The 18,907-nt window shown below is 36.8% G+C and overlaps 1 protein-coding gene across 1 annotated transcript; it reads left to right on the top strand.

Moving 5' to 3' along the window:
* The first annotated feature begins 502 nt into the window (after positions 1–502).
* Positions 503–6,057, top strand: LOC136824253 (ceramide-1-phosphate transfer protein-like). Its single transcript, XM_067080423.1, has 3 exons — positions 503–871; positions 4,480–4,672; positions 5,116–6,057. Exons 1-3 carry the CDS (start codon positions 588–590, stop codon positions 5,563–5,565), a joined length of 927 nt encoding a protein of 308 aa, XP_066936524.1. The 5' UTR covers positions 503–587; the 3' UTR covers positions 5,566–6,057.
* Positions 6,058–18,907: the final 12,850 nt, after the last annotated feature.

Here is an 18,907-nt window from a genome sequence, read left to right as displayed (position 1 = left end):
CAGGCGTTGCACTAGTTATTGTAGTAGACGTCCTAGCTCGAATGGCAAGGAGGAAATTTGTTTGACTTATATATAGTCTCGAGTTGTAGAGGTTTTAGAGTTTCACACAAAACGGCCCCCTCATTTGAATGAATGACAAAGCACAAAAGCATTAAAACAATGAAGCTGTACCAATCAAATCATAAGAAACGTAATCAAAACAGAACCCATCAGTACATCCCTACACGATATTTGCACTGAGGACTGAGGTTACCTCCCCCCGCCGTGGGCAGTAGAGCCTTGGGGTAAAATGACCTTTCGACTTCAATTCATTTCTGTCAGTTTTTTTCGTAATGTCTCTTTTATCAAGTTTTATATCATATCGTCATGTGTGTCGGACACAAAATAAAGAAAATATATGAACAGAGGTCATGTGAGAATGTCCTCTGTGGTCTGAAACGAAACACGATAGCTTTTACAGACACAGGTCAGATTTCAAAAAAACTTAAGTCGAAAAAAAGAAAAAATTCATCATTCGTAAATTTCTTTCGGACCGCGCGGACCGAAACTAGCCCGTAATGTTGGTCGTACGATTTTAGCCTCTTACGATGAGTTTGTTTTCATTCTCAAAATTTTTTCTCAAGAAGCGAGCTTGGCTGCTGGTTACACTAGTGTGTCTTGTCTTTTATCAAATCATTTCTACTGAGAGAAATGCAATTATTATAACTGAGATCAACATATCAAAAGACACTTTGCCAAGGAAAGACTTGAAGAAGTCACCCTTTAACATTCATGCTGATATTTTGGCTTTGAGAAAAGACAAAGAAGCTCAACAAATTTTGACCGGAAACGTTGAAGAAGTCACAACAATTGGAAAAGAAAAAGCTGTTAAGTATGTTTCTTTTTTAAGAGCCACTTGTTGATTTTAAATTGTTAAAGTTCTGAACATGAGAGTGCTTCTGGAGCAAGTGATTTTTAACTCGTTCTAAAAAACCGTTTAAACATGGTTAGGCCGATGAAATTTACATATGAGTTTACCGTCGTGAACTTACCCAAAAATAGATGCGGCATGATTTCATTATTCATTATTCATTATTTTCCCAACAGCACCTTATCCACCATTTCTGCTAACCATTCTCAGTCTGTGCCACTAACTCGATCGGGAAGATTCTTCCGGAATGGGAAGAACCTTCCCGAACGGGAAGAACTTACTCTAATTTTTTCTGCCCGTTTTGGAAGATTCTTCCTCTTTGGGAAGTTGAAAATTGACTGAATCTCGGCGAAGCTGTACGATGACCGGCGAAAGTTGAAACTTTTTGGAGGTGAAGAAGCATCAAATTTTAAGGTTTTTCACCGAAAGAAAAGTAGACTTTACCGTAGAAATCTTGTTAAATTGTGAAAAAACTGCGTAAACTTCCCAAACGGGAAGTTCCAACCCGATCGAGTTTTCCTTAGTTTCTTACTTCTTCCCGATCTGGAAGTCCGTTAACCCGTTTGGGTGTTAAGTTAATTTCCCGTTCGGGAGGATTCTTCCCATTTCGGAAGAATCTTCCAATTTTGGAAGAATCTTCCCGATCGAGTTAGTGGCACAGACTGATTCTCTCTCAAAATAAAAAATTTTGCTTCGCTTCAACCCTCCGCATGTTTTGCGAACGAAAAATAAAGATCGCTTGCTACAGTGGCGCTAGATTTGGCAAAAAACTAAAATGGCCGCCAGGGCGGTTAGGCAGACAGATTGAGGGCGGATTTTTCTGTAAAAAATCTTCTTTGTTTACCCGTGTTTACTCTGGGAAAAAGGTCATGCGTAGAGGGAATCCTGTGTAGAGACGATTTTAACAACGATGGAGGTTGTAGATGTAAAGAAATATAGAAATAATTAAAATTTTAGGAATTTTGAAGATAATGAAATTTTCATGCGGGTGCTTTTTAGAGATGCGGGCGGCCGACGGTAAACTCATATGTAAATTTCATCGGCCTTATATACAAAGTCAAAAAATATGCAGATAATTTATCTAATTAGATTAATTTTCGCGAGATTAAATTTTGCGATTTCACGAATTTTTGCCATTTTCGCGAAATTAAAACTCACAAACAGGCGTGAGATTCCTGATTCGCGAAATTAAATCCTCCACAAAACTTTTAAAATTGTATTTTTGGCGGAGAAAAGTAGTTCCAAGGCAAGTCTCCATTTATGGCAAATAATGGCTATTTTCAGCTGTTTTCTGGCTTATATGCGAAATTAAATCCACGTGAAATATTTCAAAATTCTGACTCGCGAAATTAAATCCATAAAATTTCACGATTTTTTTTGGCTCGCAAAATTTAATATCGCGAAATTTAATCTGGTTAAAGTATGTTTTAATAAAATATACTCAGTCTGGAAATTGTGGCTTGTGCGCATGATATCTCCTGATCTGATCTGCTGCCTTCAACTTTTCCCAGTTAAGTTGGCACAGCTCCGGCGTAACATTTCCCTCCTTTCCAGACTGATAAATATATCTACAGTCAGTCTATGAGGATGATGGTTCAGCCATTAATCCAGACGGTACTGTAATTAGGTCTAATATTGACATCCCTCGTCTAATAGACCTTTTTTTAAAGAGGTAGCAATGTTGAATAATTATGTACTCCAGCATAAAAACAATGATACAGCCGTGCATAATTACTGTATCATGCATATTTTAAAAATTATGCATGGCTGTATCATTGTTTTTATGCTTGAGTACATAATTATTCAACATGGCTGCCTCTTTAAAAAAAGGTCTATTCCGACACCCTTCTTTAAAGAAAGGAATAATATGAAAGCTTGAATCACTGATTGAAAAAAGATCTTTCCTCTGTGACCACTAAGCCAAGAAAAACAGTTTCAACCTTTCTATCAATTTCAGCTGATAAAAAGGGTGTCGGAATTAGAGGAGGGATGTCGACAATAGACCAAGTTACGGTACTAAATAATAAATAGACCTTTTTTTAAAGAGGCAGCCATGGTGAATAATTATGTACTCCAGCATAAAAACAATGATACAGCCATGCATAATCTTTAAAATATGCATGATACAGTAACCATGCATGGCTGTATCATTGTTTTTATGCCGGAGTACATAATTATAGACCTTTTTTCAAAGAGGACGTCCTGTTGAATAATTATGTAGTCCAGCCATAAAAACAATGATAGAGCCATGCATAATTACTGTATCATGCATATTGTAATAATTATGCATGGTTTTGGGACTTGGGAAGATTGGTCAAAACAGGGGACTGTTGATATCTGGCCTGTATTTTCACTTACTGTTAAATCTCTTTGACAACAAATTTGTTTTGATAACTCCACCAAGTTTATCAATCATACTTTCTGTCATATATAACATGTCACGATAGCTTTCACTGATAGCGCGCCCTTTTTAACTTTTTTGTTTTCATTTAAAATGACCGGACACCGATTGGAGAATTAGAGAACGCCTTCCGCCTAACCGCCTATCGCCCAATGGGATTAACAAATAACGAGTGTGTAACTTTCTGCGCAAGTGACGTCAAACGCTCCATCGTTTTGCCACTTATTTGGTCTTCTTCGTTCCAGACATTTTTTTCATATTTCGATTTAAAAGCCTACTTGGTGCGAAAGAAAAATCGTGTATTTTTTAATACTCTGTTCATTAACTCAAATCAAATGACTTTGGAGGTTCGGTGAAATGGTGGCCGAATTGCTGTCCCATGTTTTGTCAGATAGTCCCAAGATAGTCCCAAGTTATTGATTTGATAACCAATTACTATCATATAATTATATCTTTAAGAAAAACCAAAAACATTGACCTAAAATCAAAGCACAAAAAGAAGTGCCAGCCATAAGATTGACCCCCTTATTCCCCCGCCATTTTGTGTGCCTTCGCCCTTGGTTTCCTCAAGTAACTCATATCGTGCATTCTGATTGTCAGAGAAAACTAAAGTGGTTTTCGCGCATGAATTGCGTGTTTTAATTGGGTAAGATAAACTTGTTTTCAGATTATTTCAACCCGCTGCTACAGGAAACATATTTGATAAAATCAAAGGTATTTGATCCAATCGAAGGTATTCAATATGATCGAAGGTAATCGAATTAAGTAATCGAAACGATTGAACAAATCAAAAATGGTCAAAGAAAATGCCATAATCTGGAGTCGAGTGAGTATTCGATCACCGATAAAATTTATAGGTGGTCACTGACCACCTTTGATTATTATCGATCATCATTGATTACTTTGATCACAATCGAATGTTCGATTGGTACCGTCTGGATTAATGAAATTGAATTTGTCACATTATATTCAAAAGCATCACTGGCTGTCACTGGTCGAAATATCGAAAAAATTAAAAAACGTGAGGTTTCACTACCATGAGTTGGCTGATTTCTTCAAAATAGGCGCGTGCGCAGTTAGTTTTCATATGATATAACAATCGCTTTAAATTATTAATGAAGCTTTAATAAGATTGACGATTTGAATTTTCATAAATTTTATCTTCTAGACATCCTCAAGGCTTCAATGAGATGACGTTCGATATTGATTTAGTCACCAAATCTTTCGAAGAATGCCACGAAAACCAACTTAACCTGGTGGCGTATGTGACAGGATATTCGGAGATCTACAACTTCTTCAACGTTTTAGGCACAGTGTTTGGATTCATCGCTTCCGATGTGAAAGAGAAACTCGACATTTTGGTAAGATGAAAAACCATCCAAAGCAATAGGACTTTTCATAAATTATTTTGAGTGCACAGACTGCCTCGTTTTGAAACCATTCTCTAGGCGATTTAAGTCCCTTGAGTCTTCAAGTGACACTTATAAATAGATTCAACTTTTTATGAACTCCGTTAAGAATCAATAACCATAGCAACATTTTGAAAACAAAGTAAGCTAAGCGTTGGCGTTGCTCCTGATGTAAATTATAAAAAGGTCTATTAATATCTAGGATTTTGATTACTTTTATGGAAAAAATCGTCATTATCAATTTTCCTGTTTGACAACTTTTCTTAGATTCTTTTTTCAACATTCTCTGATCCTTTCTCCGATCCTTTCTCTACTTTTCGATCATTTAAATAATAGTTTTTTTCAATAAAGAAAAATTGGATAGAACGACTCTTTTGTTTTCTTTCGTTCTGTAGAAAGACTTGGAATCAAAAGGTGATGAAAATGCCATCCACTACAAGCAGGTCGACAACATGATGGCTTTCGAAATGGAAAGAAACAAAAAGACGAAAGAGGAATTATTCGGATCTAGGACATTGTTACGATTACACAGAGCTTTAGATTTTACTAAACAATTCTTGGAGCAACTAGCCCTCATGAAAGATGATGATAAAGTTGCCACGATGGCTGGGAAAGTATATACGGCAACACTTGGTAATTTTCATCCTTGGTTGATACGGAAAGCAGCAGGAGTGGCTCTGTATTCGCTACCTAATAGAAGAGACTTAATTAAGAAGATTGCACCAGGTGGAATTGATGATAGTGTTTTGAAAGAGAAGATTGAAGCTTGTGTGCAAAAGATTGACATTGTTTATAAGGACATTCACGATCTGTACACTAAGAATGATCTTCATGGACTACCTTAAGTCGAGTTCCAAAGTAGATGGCAAGATCTATCTAATTAAAATCCATATAAATTAAAATTAAAAACCAGGCAATTCACTTTAGTTTTTTTAGGATGATTCTATTATTATGGCAAGTCTACCAGGGGATTCTCAACGTATTCATTTCAACTCAATTTGTCCCTTTTAATCACGATATTAAGATTTTAAGTCTGTTTTTCATAGTTATTGTAAAAATTAGAAATTTGTTGAATCAAGAAAGTTATAATTTTCAAAAAGACTTTCAAAATGATTAAACTGAAAGCGTTCTTGAGAGAGAAGTCCATTTTTATGTTAGGGTCGTGCCATATATTTTAATATGTTTTGTATACATTTTGTTACTTTTCAGTTATAGTTTGCTTTAAAGATTTCGCGATTTTTTAAATTTAACTTATTATTTTTGTAGCTTGTACAACGAATTTTTAACTGTGACAACAGTTTAGACCAAACAAACAAATTTCAGAAACTTTTTTTAAACTTTTTTAAACTTTTTTTACGTTTTACCTGAAGACTTAAAATATCTCATTACTTTGAAAATATTTCTGAATTGCAAAAGCAAGTTTTAGAGTAAGCAACCTTTGAAACTCAGTTTTAACAATAAAATCAGAAATTTCAGAATCTCGAGATTTCAGTGTTTCGATACAAATAGTGCAATTGAAAATATTGTTCATCTAACCACCTTTTTACGTCTCGTGTTTGCAGCCGAAGATTTTCACACAACACTTGTCTGTGATGATAGAGACTCGGAAATTTCTAGACTGGAAACCTGCATAGCGTCGAAAAGATTTCGCATTGCCTACTTCCGAGCAATTTTATGGTTAGAAATTGAGTAATCTTAGATTTTAACCTCAGAATTTACGCTGTGACTTTTTTGGAGTGAGTGGTCGTCTACTCTACATGTCTACTTTCTACTGACAGACTGAGTTGTGGCAAAACCTGGGGAACCGGTGGACTCTGCTGCAAAATCCTGTCTAAGAATGAAATCTCCTTGTTCTCCTTTGCCCTTTCTCATCAGGAACACTGTAACTATCCATACAAGATGAGTACAAGCGCAACACTACAACAACTACTGTTGATAATCAGTGGATCGGTAGAATTAAACCCTGGTCCTGGAATCCAAAAACGTGTTAAATATCCATGTGGCATCTGTTCCAAGGCTGTACGGAACAATCAGGAATCTATTGCTTGTGATCAATGTAATCAATGGTTCCATACGACATGCACGGGTACGAGTGACATTATTTTTCATTGCTACGTCCAGGATGAACAGTTGTTGTGGACTTGTGTTAAATGTGCCATCCCTGATATTAATTCTTCGTATCTTGATACCTCCCTATCGTCAAATGAGAGTAACGATAGTAATGAAAATGACAAACCTGAAAAAGTTAAAGCAAAAAACCTCCGAATGATGAATATAAACTTTCAAAGTGTCTGGGGTAAAAAGGAACATTTTCACAAAGAGGTGTTGAAAATTAATCCTGACATAATCATTGGCTCAGAAACCCATATTGACCCTTCAATTGGTGAATCTGAATTTGTTCCACCAGGCTACACTGCTTTCCGGAGAGATCGTGAAGATGGTTGGGGTGGAGTCGTTATAATGACCAGACTTACCCTTATCGCCGAAGAAGTTTTCAATTCCAAAGACACTGAGTGTATAGCTGTCAAAATTGAAACTTTTAAAAAACCAGTTGTGATAGTCTCTGCTTACTGATCACCAGAAACAAAATTGCCATACCTTGAAAATTTATCAAGGGACATAAGATCAATTGTTGCAAAGTATCAGACAAGTCCAATCTGGATTGGGGGTGACTGGAATCTACCTGATATCGACTGGTCAACAAACTCTATTGTCAGTCACGATTACTCAAAACAAATCAACGAAACAGCAATTAAAATGGTTTATGACTGCAACCTTGACCAAATCATTGACTTTCCAACTAGAAATAACAATACCCTAGATATAATACTAACAAACAACTATTCACTACTATCGGATGTCAAGGATTTCCCAGGGATAGTGATCACACTGCTATTGGTGTAATTGACGTTATGTGTCATCCCATCAGGCATCGTGCAGTTAAAAGAACAGTGCATGTATGGAGTAGAGCAAACATCCCATTATTAAAAGAAGAACTGAAAACAGCATGTACACTATTTTGTGCTAAACATGAGAATGGAACTTTTGCTATCGACACGATGTGGAGTGAATTCAAAGATATCGTCAGCAAAACTATGAATAAGATACCAACCAAAACTTTACGTCAAAGATTCAGTCAGCCATGGGTAAATCGAAAGTGTAGGAGATTGTCGCGCAGAAAGAAACGTCTCTACAAGCGTGCAAAACGAACAAGACTTGAATCGGATTGGTGCAGATTCCGACACGTCGTTAATGAGTGCAGAAAACAATGTCGTAAAGCACATGACAACTACATCAAGGAAAACGTCTTAGAATCTACCGATACCAAGCGATTCTATAAGTATATTAAGTACAAACAAAAAGACAATATCACAGTTGCCCCATTAAAAAAGAATGGGAGTATCATCATTGATGACCAAAAGAAAGCTGATATCCTTAATGAACAGTATTGCAGCGTTTTCTCTAAGCCCAACAAAGATATACCACCCATCAGATCGCCAATTGTTGAAAATACATTGCCCGATATTGAAATCAAAGAAAACGGTGTCTGCTCTCTGTTGTCAAAGCTTAACCCTCAGAAAGCAACAGGGCCTGATGATATTTCAGGAAGGTTTCTGAAGGAATTTGCTAGCGAAATATCACCTGCCCTAACATCGATATTTAACGCATCACTTAGCAAAGGATCACTTCCGACAGATTGGTTACACGCGTTATTATTGTTCCTGTTTATAAAGGTGGAAAAAAGGACAAAAATCAGGCTGAAAACTACCGGCCTGTGTCTCTCACATCGATTTGTTGTAAATGTTTAGAACATATCATATACAGTAACATCATGACACATTTGAACAAGAATAAAGTGTTAAGTGATTACCAGCATGGATTTAGAGAAAACCGATCATGTGTAAGCCAACTATTGACCACTGTAAATGACTTTGCTAAAAACCTAAACGACAAACAACAAACTGACTCAATATTATTAGACTTTAGCAAAGCCTTCGATAAGGTTAACCATTTTAAGCTTTGTCGTAAAGTTTCTCACTATGGTATTCGTGGCTCCACACTGAAATGGATCGAGGCTTTCCTTAGTAATCGCACTCAACAGGTTATCTTAAATGGGAAACATTCGAAAAAGGCCAATGTTTTGTCAGGAGTACCACAAGGCACCGTGCTTGGGCCACTGCTATTTTTGATATACATTAATGATATGCCTTCTTATGTCCAATCGGATATCCGTTTATTCGCTGATGATGCTTATTTCATCATCATCATCATCATCCTTCGACCGTTAGGTCGGAAATACCGAGTATCTCTCTCTCCACAGCTCACGGTCTGACATAACTGTTTTCAGTTCTTCTAACTCGAGCCCTGTTTCCCGCCTCAAATTGTCGAGGAAAGTTCGCTTCCTTGAGCGTCTAGGACCAGTAGGGCACCACAATAAGATATCTGAAATGATTTCAGATTTTGCTCTGAAACAATGGCCGGAGAAAGTTAACCTCCTGGAAAAAAGAACAGAAGAGATTCTAGGAAGACCTTGGTACAATCAAGGTCATAATATTTGAGAAAAAAGGAAAATCCACCGGGAAGTTTTTGAACCACAATCGATTTGTAAGTGCTCTAAAGTAGGTTGGAAGGGTAGAGTTTTAACTCTGAGTTTTAACATGAGACTTAAGACTTAGGACCTTAGGATCTGAGGATCCAAAAGTTCAAAAATAGTCCAATAAGACTCAGAATATAGCCTGGAAGTCTGCCAACCCCTCCCAAATTGAAATATTCGATTAAATTAAAAAAATAGCCAAAAATCGACTTTCTCGCCAGAACTTTAAATCTTGAAAAACGTTAAAATAACCAAAATTCTCAATATATTATGACCTTAATTGTAGATTTGGGCGAGGTTGGGATGATCTCTCCAATCAAGATTTTGAACCCTTTTTAGGAGATTGGTATAACACCCATCAAGACTTTTCTCCATAGATTTTGTCATGGTCCAGGTTTCAGAACCATAAAGAAGAATGGGCTCCACAAGACACTTGAAAATTTTCAGCTTGAGGTTATTGTCAAGATCACATTGCCAGATTTTGTTGAGCTTGTTACAAGCTTTCCACGCAAGTGCTTTCCTGGTTTTAAAGTCGCTATCAGAACTGTTGATAAGAGAGCCTAAGTAGTTGAAATCGATTACTTTTTTAATGTCAACACCTTTCAAAGAAAATAAAGGGAGAAAGTTTTCAGAGGAGCAAAGATATTCTGTTTTTTTCTCGTTACAGTAAAGACCGACCTGACTTGCTGCAGTTTCTAAAGAATGGAGTAGAATTTCGAGATTTTGAATACTTTCTGCAACAAGTGCGAGGTCATCAGCAAAATCCAGATCAGTCACAAACAAGCCAGGATCGCGTGTGCCCTGGGGCGTTTTAATTTGAATTCCCTTTTTGTTAAAAGTATCAACAGAAATTCTTAAAACATAATCCAAAACAACTATAAAAAGAAAAGGAGCAAGAGTGTCTCCTTGAAGAACTCCTGCTTGAATATTAAAAATATCTGTATCCCCATCAGGTGATACAACCTTTGCTTTGGAAGAAGTATACAATGCTTGAATAGCATTTATAATTTTCTCAGGGATACCATAGAGACCTAGAATTTGAAACATTTTTTCTCGACTGATCGAGTCGAAGGCCTTTTTGAAATCAACAAAACATATAAAAGCATCTTTATTGAGTTTCCTCATTTCTTCCAGAATTCGTCTGATAGATAAAATTTGAGAGAGTGTGCTCCTGCCCTTCCGGAAACCGTTTTGGTTTCTCCTAAGGAGGGGGTCAAGAATAGGAACAATACGGTTGAATAAAAGTTTGTTATAAATTTTTGCAGCAATTGATGCTTATTTATATCGTACCATAGAAAGCATGGCTGACCCTCTCATTCTCCAAGACGATCTTACAGCTCTACAAGAATGGGAAACACTCTGGGACATGGAATTCCACCCACAAAAATGCAAGCATATCACCATCACGAACAAAACCAAACCCATATAATCTGTTTATTCAATCCATAACGAGAACCTCGAGAAAGTATCAAATGCCAAATATCTTGGGGTGACTTTAAACAAGAAGCTTAAGTGGAATACACACATCGATGCTATTTGTAAGAAAGCCAACCAAAAACGATCGTTCTTACAAAGAAATTTGCGAGGATTCTCTCGTAAAATAAAGGAGAAAGCGTTCAACATTTATGTCCGACCAATCGTATCGTATGCTTCACCAGTTTGGAATCCTATATCAAATCAATCACTTTGCGATCAACTTGAAATGGTCCAACGAAAAGGGGCCCGGTTTGTTTATTCTGATTGGAGGTGGGAGGCTAGAATGATGAAGGACTTGAGCTGGAAACCTCTAGAACATCATAGAAAAGTCGATTCAGTCGTTCTTTTACATGATATAAGAGGAGGGAAACTTGTTATGCCTGGTATTTTACCCAAACCAGTTCGGGATAGTAATAAATACCAACCAATACATGGACGTGTAATTGCGTACCAGGACTCATTTATCCCAGCATCTATTAACTGGTGGAATAAATTGCCAGCTAACATTTTGAATATGGAAGGTAGGAATGAATTTAAAGATGCAACTTCTCGTTATTTTCTAAAGAATTAGATTATTAGTTTTTTTAAATCAAATCCAGACGTCAGGCCTCTTTTTCACTTCACTTAATCATCGGATTGCCCTGCCCTAACCTATTTTATCCAATTCATATATCTTTGCACTCTACTCACTTAATCATCTTTGAAGCAATTTTGTTTTGACGTCACTTGCTACTTACCAAAAATATTTTTACTTTAGCTATGTCTCTTTATTTCTAGTTAGTTTATTAATCTTTTTAGCACAATACTGGTTTATTTAAAATTTAATTTAATTAAATTTTTAACTTTTAATTTAACTTTTGATTTAACTTTACACCATTTTAGTTTGCCTAGAACGTCAATATTATTAATTACTACTCATGACTTAAGCCTGAGGCTCAAACTTCTCATTACTACTTTGCCTCCACGTATCTTGGCATTCTCAGAACATTTTGTTTAGCCTTATACTCGTTACTCTTAATCTCGATAACCTAGGCTTTGTCCTCAACCAAACATACTTAGATTTTTTTAGAATTTTTAACATATTTACTATTGAATAAACATACAAACATTTTTTATTATTAAACCAATTTCATTTATCTTATTTTTGTTAATGCTTTTATATGTAGGGAGAACAAACATTTATGTTGTTAACTACTGAAATATATAGATAGATAGATTGAAAGACTCGATCCGTCTTTGGCTCCTTATTTTCATGGCACACAATTATACTTACCGTGAGTATACAGTGGGGGGCGTACGAGGTTTTGAATTACCGCCATCCCGGCCATTTTTTTGAAAATTACCGTTATCCCGTCCAAAATTTACGAAAATACCGGTCCCGCTGTTTTTCCCACAAAATTCTAAAGACTTGAAGTCAAAAATTCGGCAAAATGGAATAGAATGTGTATGAGGTAGATCATTATTTTCGTATTTTGTTTCGATTGCAAAAATTAACAGAGATAAACTACCTTTCTAAAGAAAGAAATTTACCGGGTGTCCCAGAAAAAAGTCCGGACGTTTGATTATGTCAAGGTGGAAATGTTTAGAATAGAAAGACTTTTTTATATTAATGTGGTACTAAAACTTTGATGGGTCCTTTTTTCAATTTGAATCATTATTCATTGAGTTATGTCATTTTAAAGTTAAAGCACGCTTTTGAAAATGTTAAAAAATGTTCAAAAATAGCACAGTTTCACGAAAGGAGTTTCGAGTTTATCTTGATTGCTCTACCAAACCTAATCTTTTTTGCTGGATAAAGGTTAAAGCTGCAATCTAGACCTTCCGGCTATGATAAATCATTGAAAAAAACACCCAAGGGATTCACCCAAAGGAACAAGAACGTGCAAAGTTTCAGCCGAATTCGAACATTTTTGAAGACTCCAGCCTGCCCCAAAGTTTCGAGGTGACAGACAGACATTCTAGCTCAACTTTACAAGCCCAACGTTCTCCTCCCTGTATTAAAAAGCCTCAAAATAAACCCATTCCTGGTGTAAGATCCTTTTTTTTTGGGAGTTTTTCACGTTTTTTTTTTACCTTTTTGCTGACTCTTGTGACAAGCTTTTTTTATAGTCCGAAAATTTTATGTACCGTCTACGTATGACTTTTACCGAATTACCGTTGCTTTTTATAAGAATCACCTCATCCCGGACGAAAAATCAGGTGTTTTACCGTCACCGTGGCTCTTTCAAAATACCGTTTCCCGAATACTTTTTATCGTTTTTACCGCGTCCCGGTCCTAAATTAGGCCTTATCCCGAGTACCGCCAGATTGTACGCCCCCCCTTATACAGCTCAAACGAATATCGATTTTCTCTGGTCTGATGAAAACTTGGCCTCTGGTACCTAGGATAAATGATACTTAGGTCAAAGAGATGGAAATATGTTAGGCAATGTCATATTTTTAATTGAAAAGCTCCTCTTGAGAGGGAGAGACTGCCCTTATCTGATATATAAATAGATGGGATTGGCGACCGCCCACGCTAAGGCTCCGAAAGAGCGGGTCATTTCCTATTGGACTGGAGAGAAGATAGTTGACCTTCAATGTATCGCATCCCCTCCAGGCTCAAAACCTCTTGTGCGTAAGTCTGAGAATATTTTGATTGGACCCGACAATCCCCACGCGGGCCTCCTCGCTCAGTGCAAAATCCTTGACGTGGTTTGGCGAAATTCCGGAATTTAATCCTTTCCGGATATTGAAATTCCTCCCGACCGATCTTCAGCTAGCTAGAAAATATCATCGAGTGCCAGATATAAGCAAGCCTCCGACTCTGCTCGATCTTGTGGGCCCACCCGGCGGAATAACCGTAAAAAAGTGGGGAGGCTGAAGGCTCAAAATGAGATAAGATGAAATTCGCTAGAAATTTGAGAAAAAATTCTAATTTGCTCAAAAGTGGAAATGGGGAGTCTGAAGTCTCCCCAGTCTCTCCGCTCCCACCGGGCCTGTTTTGCCGGTCAGCGGCTTCATCTCGTGGTGGCTGGATGGGGGGATGGGGCTGCTAGAGTTTGATAAAAGGGACCCTCCCGCCCCCCGCCCCGCGAAATGCAAGCGTTCGGTAAATTACACTAATTTGCATTTACAAAATGGTTGATAAATGGCGGGAAAACTTCAAAGACGAAGACAGATCTGGACTTATTTCGTACTTTCCAGTCTCTTGTTCGTAGTTTTTCTGACTTTCTGGTTCTTTGTGAGCTATTTTCTATGTTTTCTAACTTACTTACTGAATGACTTACCGACAGTTCGTCTTTATGAAGAAGCCTTCACCAAGTCATAAATGGTTTGTTTTACTTTGACTTTGGAAAGCCAAGGTTCTATAACAGTATAAGCTTTTTGTGTAATGTTCTAAGCAAGATTTCCCTCTTTGAGTATACTTGTGATTTCTCTCCTTGCTTTTATCCAGCATAAGGTAATCGAGCCCATTTTAAAATATTTTTTGAGTATCGATATGGATGATCATCGATTGTTTTTTCATCAATTGGCTACCGCCAACTTAACTGGAATTACTTTCACAAGCCTGGGATAATTTTCATCACTTCTAAACAGCAGACTGTTCATCATAACTTTTGAATTTAAAAAAAGATTAAGGATAACAGAATAGACCTTTTTTCAAAGAGGCCACCCTGTTGAATAATTATGTAGTCCAGCAGAAAAACAATGATAAAACCATGATGCATAATTATTACAATATGCATGATACAGTACTGTAATTATGCATGGCTCTATCATTGTTTTTATGGCTGGACTACATGATTATTCAACAGGACGTCCTCTTTGAAAAAAGGTCTATGTTGTCGTTGACAAGTCAGTCTAAACTTATTAAACTCCTATATCAGGATTAGAAACTAGGCTAGTCTTACCTCTTTTTTATCTTTTCCTTTAGGCGGCAATCACAAATATCTATTTTGGTCGGAGCTGTGACCTCCGACCAAAATGGCGCATGTAATGATAAGTAAGTAAGTAAGTAAGTATATTCATCTGGTGGCTGTCGGCGGAGCCGGGAGTGAGGGAGTCTATCCCCTTTTCTATTTGCGCTAACCTGGTAGATCGAATGCTGAGGTGGAGCGCCACACCTACTCTCAGCTCCCTGTAACTTACCGCTTAGATCAGATTACCCAATCTAAGCTACTCATCCGCTGAGTTGGCGGTGACCGGGGATCGAACCAACAACCCTGAAATTGTAAGGCGAGTGCTCTACCGACTGAGCTACCCGGCCACTTTGTAATGATAAACAAAGTCAAAATGCTGTGAATGCGCTAGAAATCACTCGCAAAAAATCGGCAATAATAAAATTTTTAAACGAAGGAAAGAAAAAGTCGGACAAATTTACCGACTCAACGACTCAATTGTACTCAATTTTTGAGAGTCCGTCGGGCGACGCGAAACGAAGATATTTGTGATTGCCGCCTTACAACAATACAATGCTGACAAGTTGACACAACACATGTGTACATGTACATTGACAATTAACCCATGAGACTGAGAGAAGTTTTCATAGAAATCTGCAACTAAAACAAAAGTGATCTCTTCTACTGATTGCTTCCCAACGCTCCTTCGCAGCTGTTTATCAAATTTCCACCAATGAGGTTGCCGCATCCAACGGCCCTTCTTTTTGGCACCCGTGGCCTTTCAGTGTCTTGCACGTGATCCGTTGCTTAGCTTTTTTCTCATCTTCAATTTAATACTGAAGAAAGTGGGAATTTGATGCGAGAGTTAGATTGTCAACAAAGTGCCGTAAAAAATCATTGAATAAAAGAAGAACTTAAAATCTTTAGAAGAATAGGTGCAAAAAAGTGAAACATAGAAAAGTTTAATTTTTTATTGCATTAAACGAAATGGGAGATTTGGAAAATTTTCTATGTTTAGTTTTTTGCACAAACCCCTGTAACTATGGGCAAGCACCCCGTTGCTAAAATTTTGGCTTGAAATCGAAAAATGAAACCACTCAAAAAGAAAGTAAACTTGGCCCGTACTCGAAATCCTGTAATCTTGATATGCGAGTTTAAGTCTATACTGCAAGTGATGAAAGTTACATTATACTCACTTATAGTGGGGTTGCCTAGGATAATCTAAGGGATGGTTATGCCTCAGGAAAAAATCCCCTAAGATCCCACTGGTGGAACATCCTTTTTTGATTAAAAGGTATGCAACCTTGATAACTTGATTTAAAATTAAGTAAAACAAGCCTGAGAGCTCCTCCAACCCCCCCCCCCACGAGAAGCTCAAAGTATACTTCTCTTTAGCATTGTCCATATATTACGTACGCAAAGATTTTCCAAATATTTGACACCCCCTCCCCCTTGTACGCAGAGAACAATAGAAATGACTTTGTTTAAACAATAGATGTACGCTTTGGCTAAACCCCCTCTCCCCCCTTCACTGTGTATTTTTTGATTTTGATCAATCAATCTTAACAGAAAAGAGTCAATCAATGAATAAATCGATTAGTCCATACAGGGTACGTCTCTTTAATAAAGCTCTTAAACACAGCATTTATGTAATAACATTGATGAATTGAATTGAAAACCAGAATAATATGAAACTCCTATATCAGGATTAGAAACTAGGCTAGTCTTACCTCTTTTATTTCTCCCTTAACAACAAAACAATGCTGATAAGTTGACACAACACATTGACAAGTACCGTCAACTGCTCTAACTTGGAACTATCTGACAAAACATGGGATGGCAATTCAGCCACCATTTCACCGAATCTTCAAAGTCATTTGATTTGAGTTAATGAATGGCCTATTAAAAAATACACAATTTCTCTTTCGCACCAAGTATGGTTTTAAATCGAAATATGAAAAAAATCCGTAGTGGAACACATGCGAATGTCTGGAACCCTAGTCATAAAAACATTTCAAAAAAAGAGTGGCCATATCGTGAAATCCAAGCACCGTGCTGACAGAATGTCTACTTAAACACGGAAAACAGAGGGCTGTTTGTTTTCAATTTCTGATTTCTGCATGACTCAAAGTCTGAAAATCAATTTTTCCAATTTTTTTTTGCCTTAAAACAATGCGAACACTAGTTATTTGTGATTGTGGCCTTACGATAGCGCTGCAGATCATCAGTGGATAGTATTCAATTATCATTATCATTAGTTTCTGGAAGTTTTGCAAAAAAAAAAAATACAAAAGTTGTATGATTGTTCTTTTGTTGTATATATTGTTCTAATGATAAGTTGCCCCAACCATTTAGGTCCCCTTGATCCAGCTTGATTGAGAAATTGATTTGAATCATATTCCATTCCCTTTAAATGTGCACTAAAGTCTGCTAAAGTTTGTTTTGCCTGAAGTTATATATAACAGTTTTAAATTTTGATGACGTCACAATCACATTTTTTCAGGATTGAATATCATGCATATTCACTTAAAAGTCGGTTCTATATCAATTTTTGAGAGCTTTAGTTACAAAAAACTGTTTTATTACACAATTGTGTTTTAATTATGTTCATAAGTTTATTGTGTTTTCTTTTTATCGTCGATACAATTGTGATAATTACTGTGTTGCATTAAAGACATATAAAAGATTTCTACTTGTAGTGGTGTTCCGACACAGGAATTTTCTCCTGGACATCCTGTAGTCTTTAAAAGAATAGCAACGTCAGGACGGTCCCAGATCTGCTTATGGAATGCTTGTCCCGTTTTAGCTTTGGTTGATCTAATGTCAACATCCCTCATCTATTTGATACCTCTTTTTCAAAAACTGCTTAGAAATGCACGAGTGTCATGTCCAATGCATAAGTTGGTGACAACTGTGTAATGTAAACTGTTGTATGTTAGTCCATTTAGTTTGTTCGTCCATTATTGTTTGTTTAGCTTTTCTAGACCTTTGCTCATTGGATTTTTGGACCTACCTTTGGAGGTCCTATAAATTAACCCGTGTTCGTTCGTTCGTTCGTTCGTTCGTTCGTTCGTTCGTTCGTTCGTTCGTTCGTTCGTTCGTTCGTTCGTTCGTTCGTTCGTTCGTTCGTTCGTTCGTTCGTTCGTTCGTTCGTTCGTTCGTTCGTTCGTTCGTTCGTTCGTTCGTTCGTTCGTTCGTTCGTTCGTTCGTTCGTTCGTTCGTTCGTTCGTTCGTTCGTTCGTTCGTTCGTTCGTTCATTCGTTACTAGCTTTTCTCGAGATTTCATCATTAGTTTTTTCTGATTTTTTGCACAAAGATGCGTATTAGCAATGCCTAAAACATGGATTAGTCCGATTTTTGTGAAAAATTCTATTCTGGCTGAAAATGCCGGAAATATCCCGGAAATCGCCGTTTTTGCAGATTTTCATTGGACTTTTTCCTTATATTTCGTTGTTTTTTCACACAAAAACATTATTTGTAGCAATGCCCACCATCAAGCATGGTTTAATTGTCAATAAAAGTGATTTTTGAAGCCGGAACTTTCTAAAAATCGCCGGAACAGCCTATTTTCGCCGGAAAGACAGTATTTCTTGAATTTCTCGAGCTGTACTTTATATTTTTTTATTAAATTTTACACACTGACGCAATATGACAATATCTAAAATGTGACGGAGCCCGATTTTTGAAAAACATTTTTTTCCGGCTGAAAATACCGGAAATATGCCGGAAAAACCACTTGACATTTTCTCGAATTTTTATTTTTAGTTTTTTCTGATTTTTTGCAGAAAGATGCGTATTCGCAATGCTCAAAAAATGGCCGAGTTCGATTTTTGAGAAAAAATTTTTTCCGGTCGAAAATTCCGGAAATCGCCGTTTTTGCAGATTTTCATTGGGTTTTTTCCTTATATTTCTATGTTTTTCACACAAAAACATTATTGATAACAACATCAAGCATGATTCAATTTCACAGCACACACCTATAGGCCAGCCGGTGAGTTTTGGTTCTTTTGTTTTTCTGTGGTTTTGTCTAGGATTTTGGTTCTCAATGATTTTTTTCAGTACAATTTTCAATTATAGAATTTACCCGAAATTAGAATTAGTTCATTTCAGTCATGTTTTCTTGTCATTTTGTCTCTATAGTTTGTTCACATTTTGAGAGATTTGAGAGGTTTATCACGAGTATTTTGAAGATATCTAGGATATTTTGTCATTATTTCGTCAAGGATTTTTCATTTT

The sequence above is a fragment of the Clytia hemisphaerica genome, unplaced genomic scaffold (genome assembly GCF_902728285.1).
Source record: "Clytia hemisphaerica strain Z4C2 unplaced genomic scaffold, Clytia hemisphaerica genome assembly, whole genome shotgun sequence".
In the NCBI taxonomy this organism is placed as follows: Eukaryota; Metazoa; Cnidaria; class Hydrozoa; order Leptothecata; family Clytiidae; genus Clytia; species Clytia hemisphaerica.
Note: the sequence above shows the minus strand (reverse complement) of the source record. Positions and strands in the feature narration are given on the sequence as shown.

What these genes read in the sequence shown, in the direction of transcription:
- LOC136824253 (XM_067080423.1), top strand. Translation starts at nt 588, where the DNA reads ATGAGTTTGTTTTCATTCTCAAAATTTTTTCTCAAGAAGCGAGCTTGG. An exon ending in GGAAAAGAAAAAGCTGTTAA is followed by an intron (nt 872 to 4,479) that starts GTATGTTTCTTT and finishes TTTATCTTCTAG; the next exon opens with ACATCCTCAAGGCTTCAATG. An exon ending in AAGAGAAACTCGACATTTTG is followed by an intron (nt 4,673 to 5,115) that starts GTAAGATGAAAA and finishes TTCGTTCTGTAG; the next exon opens with AAAGACTTGGAATCAAAAGG.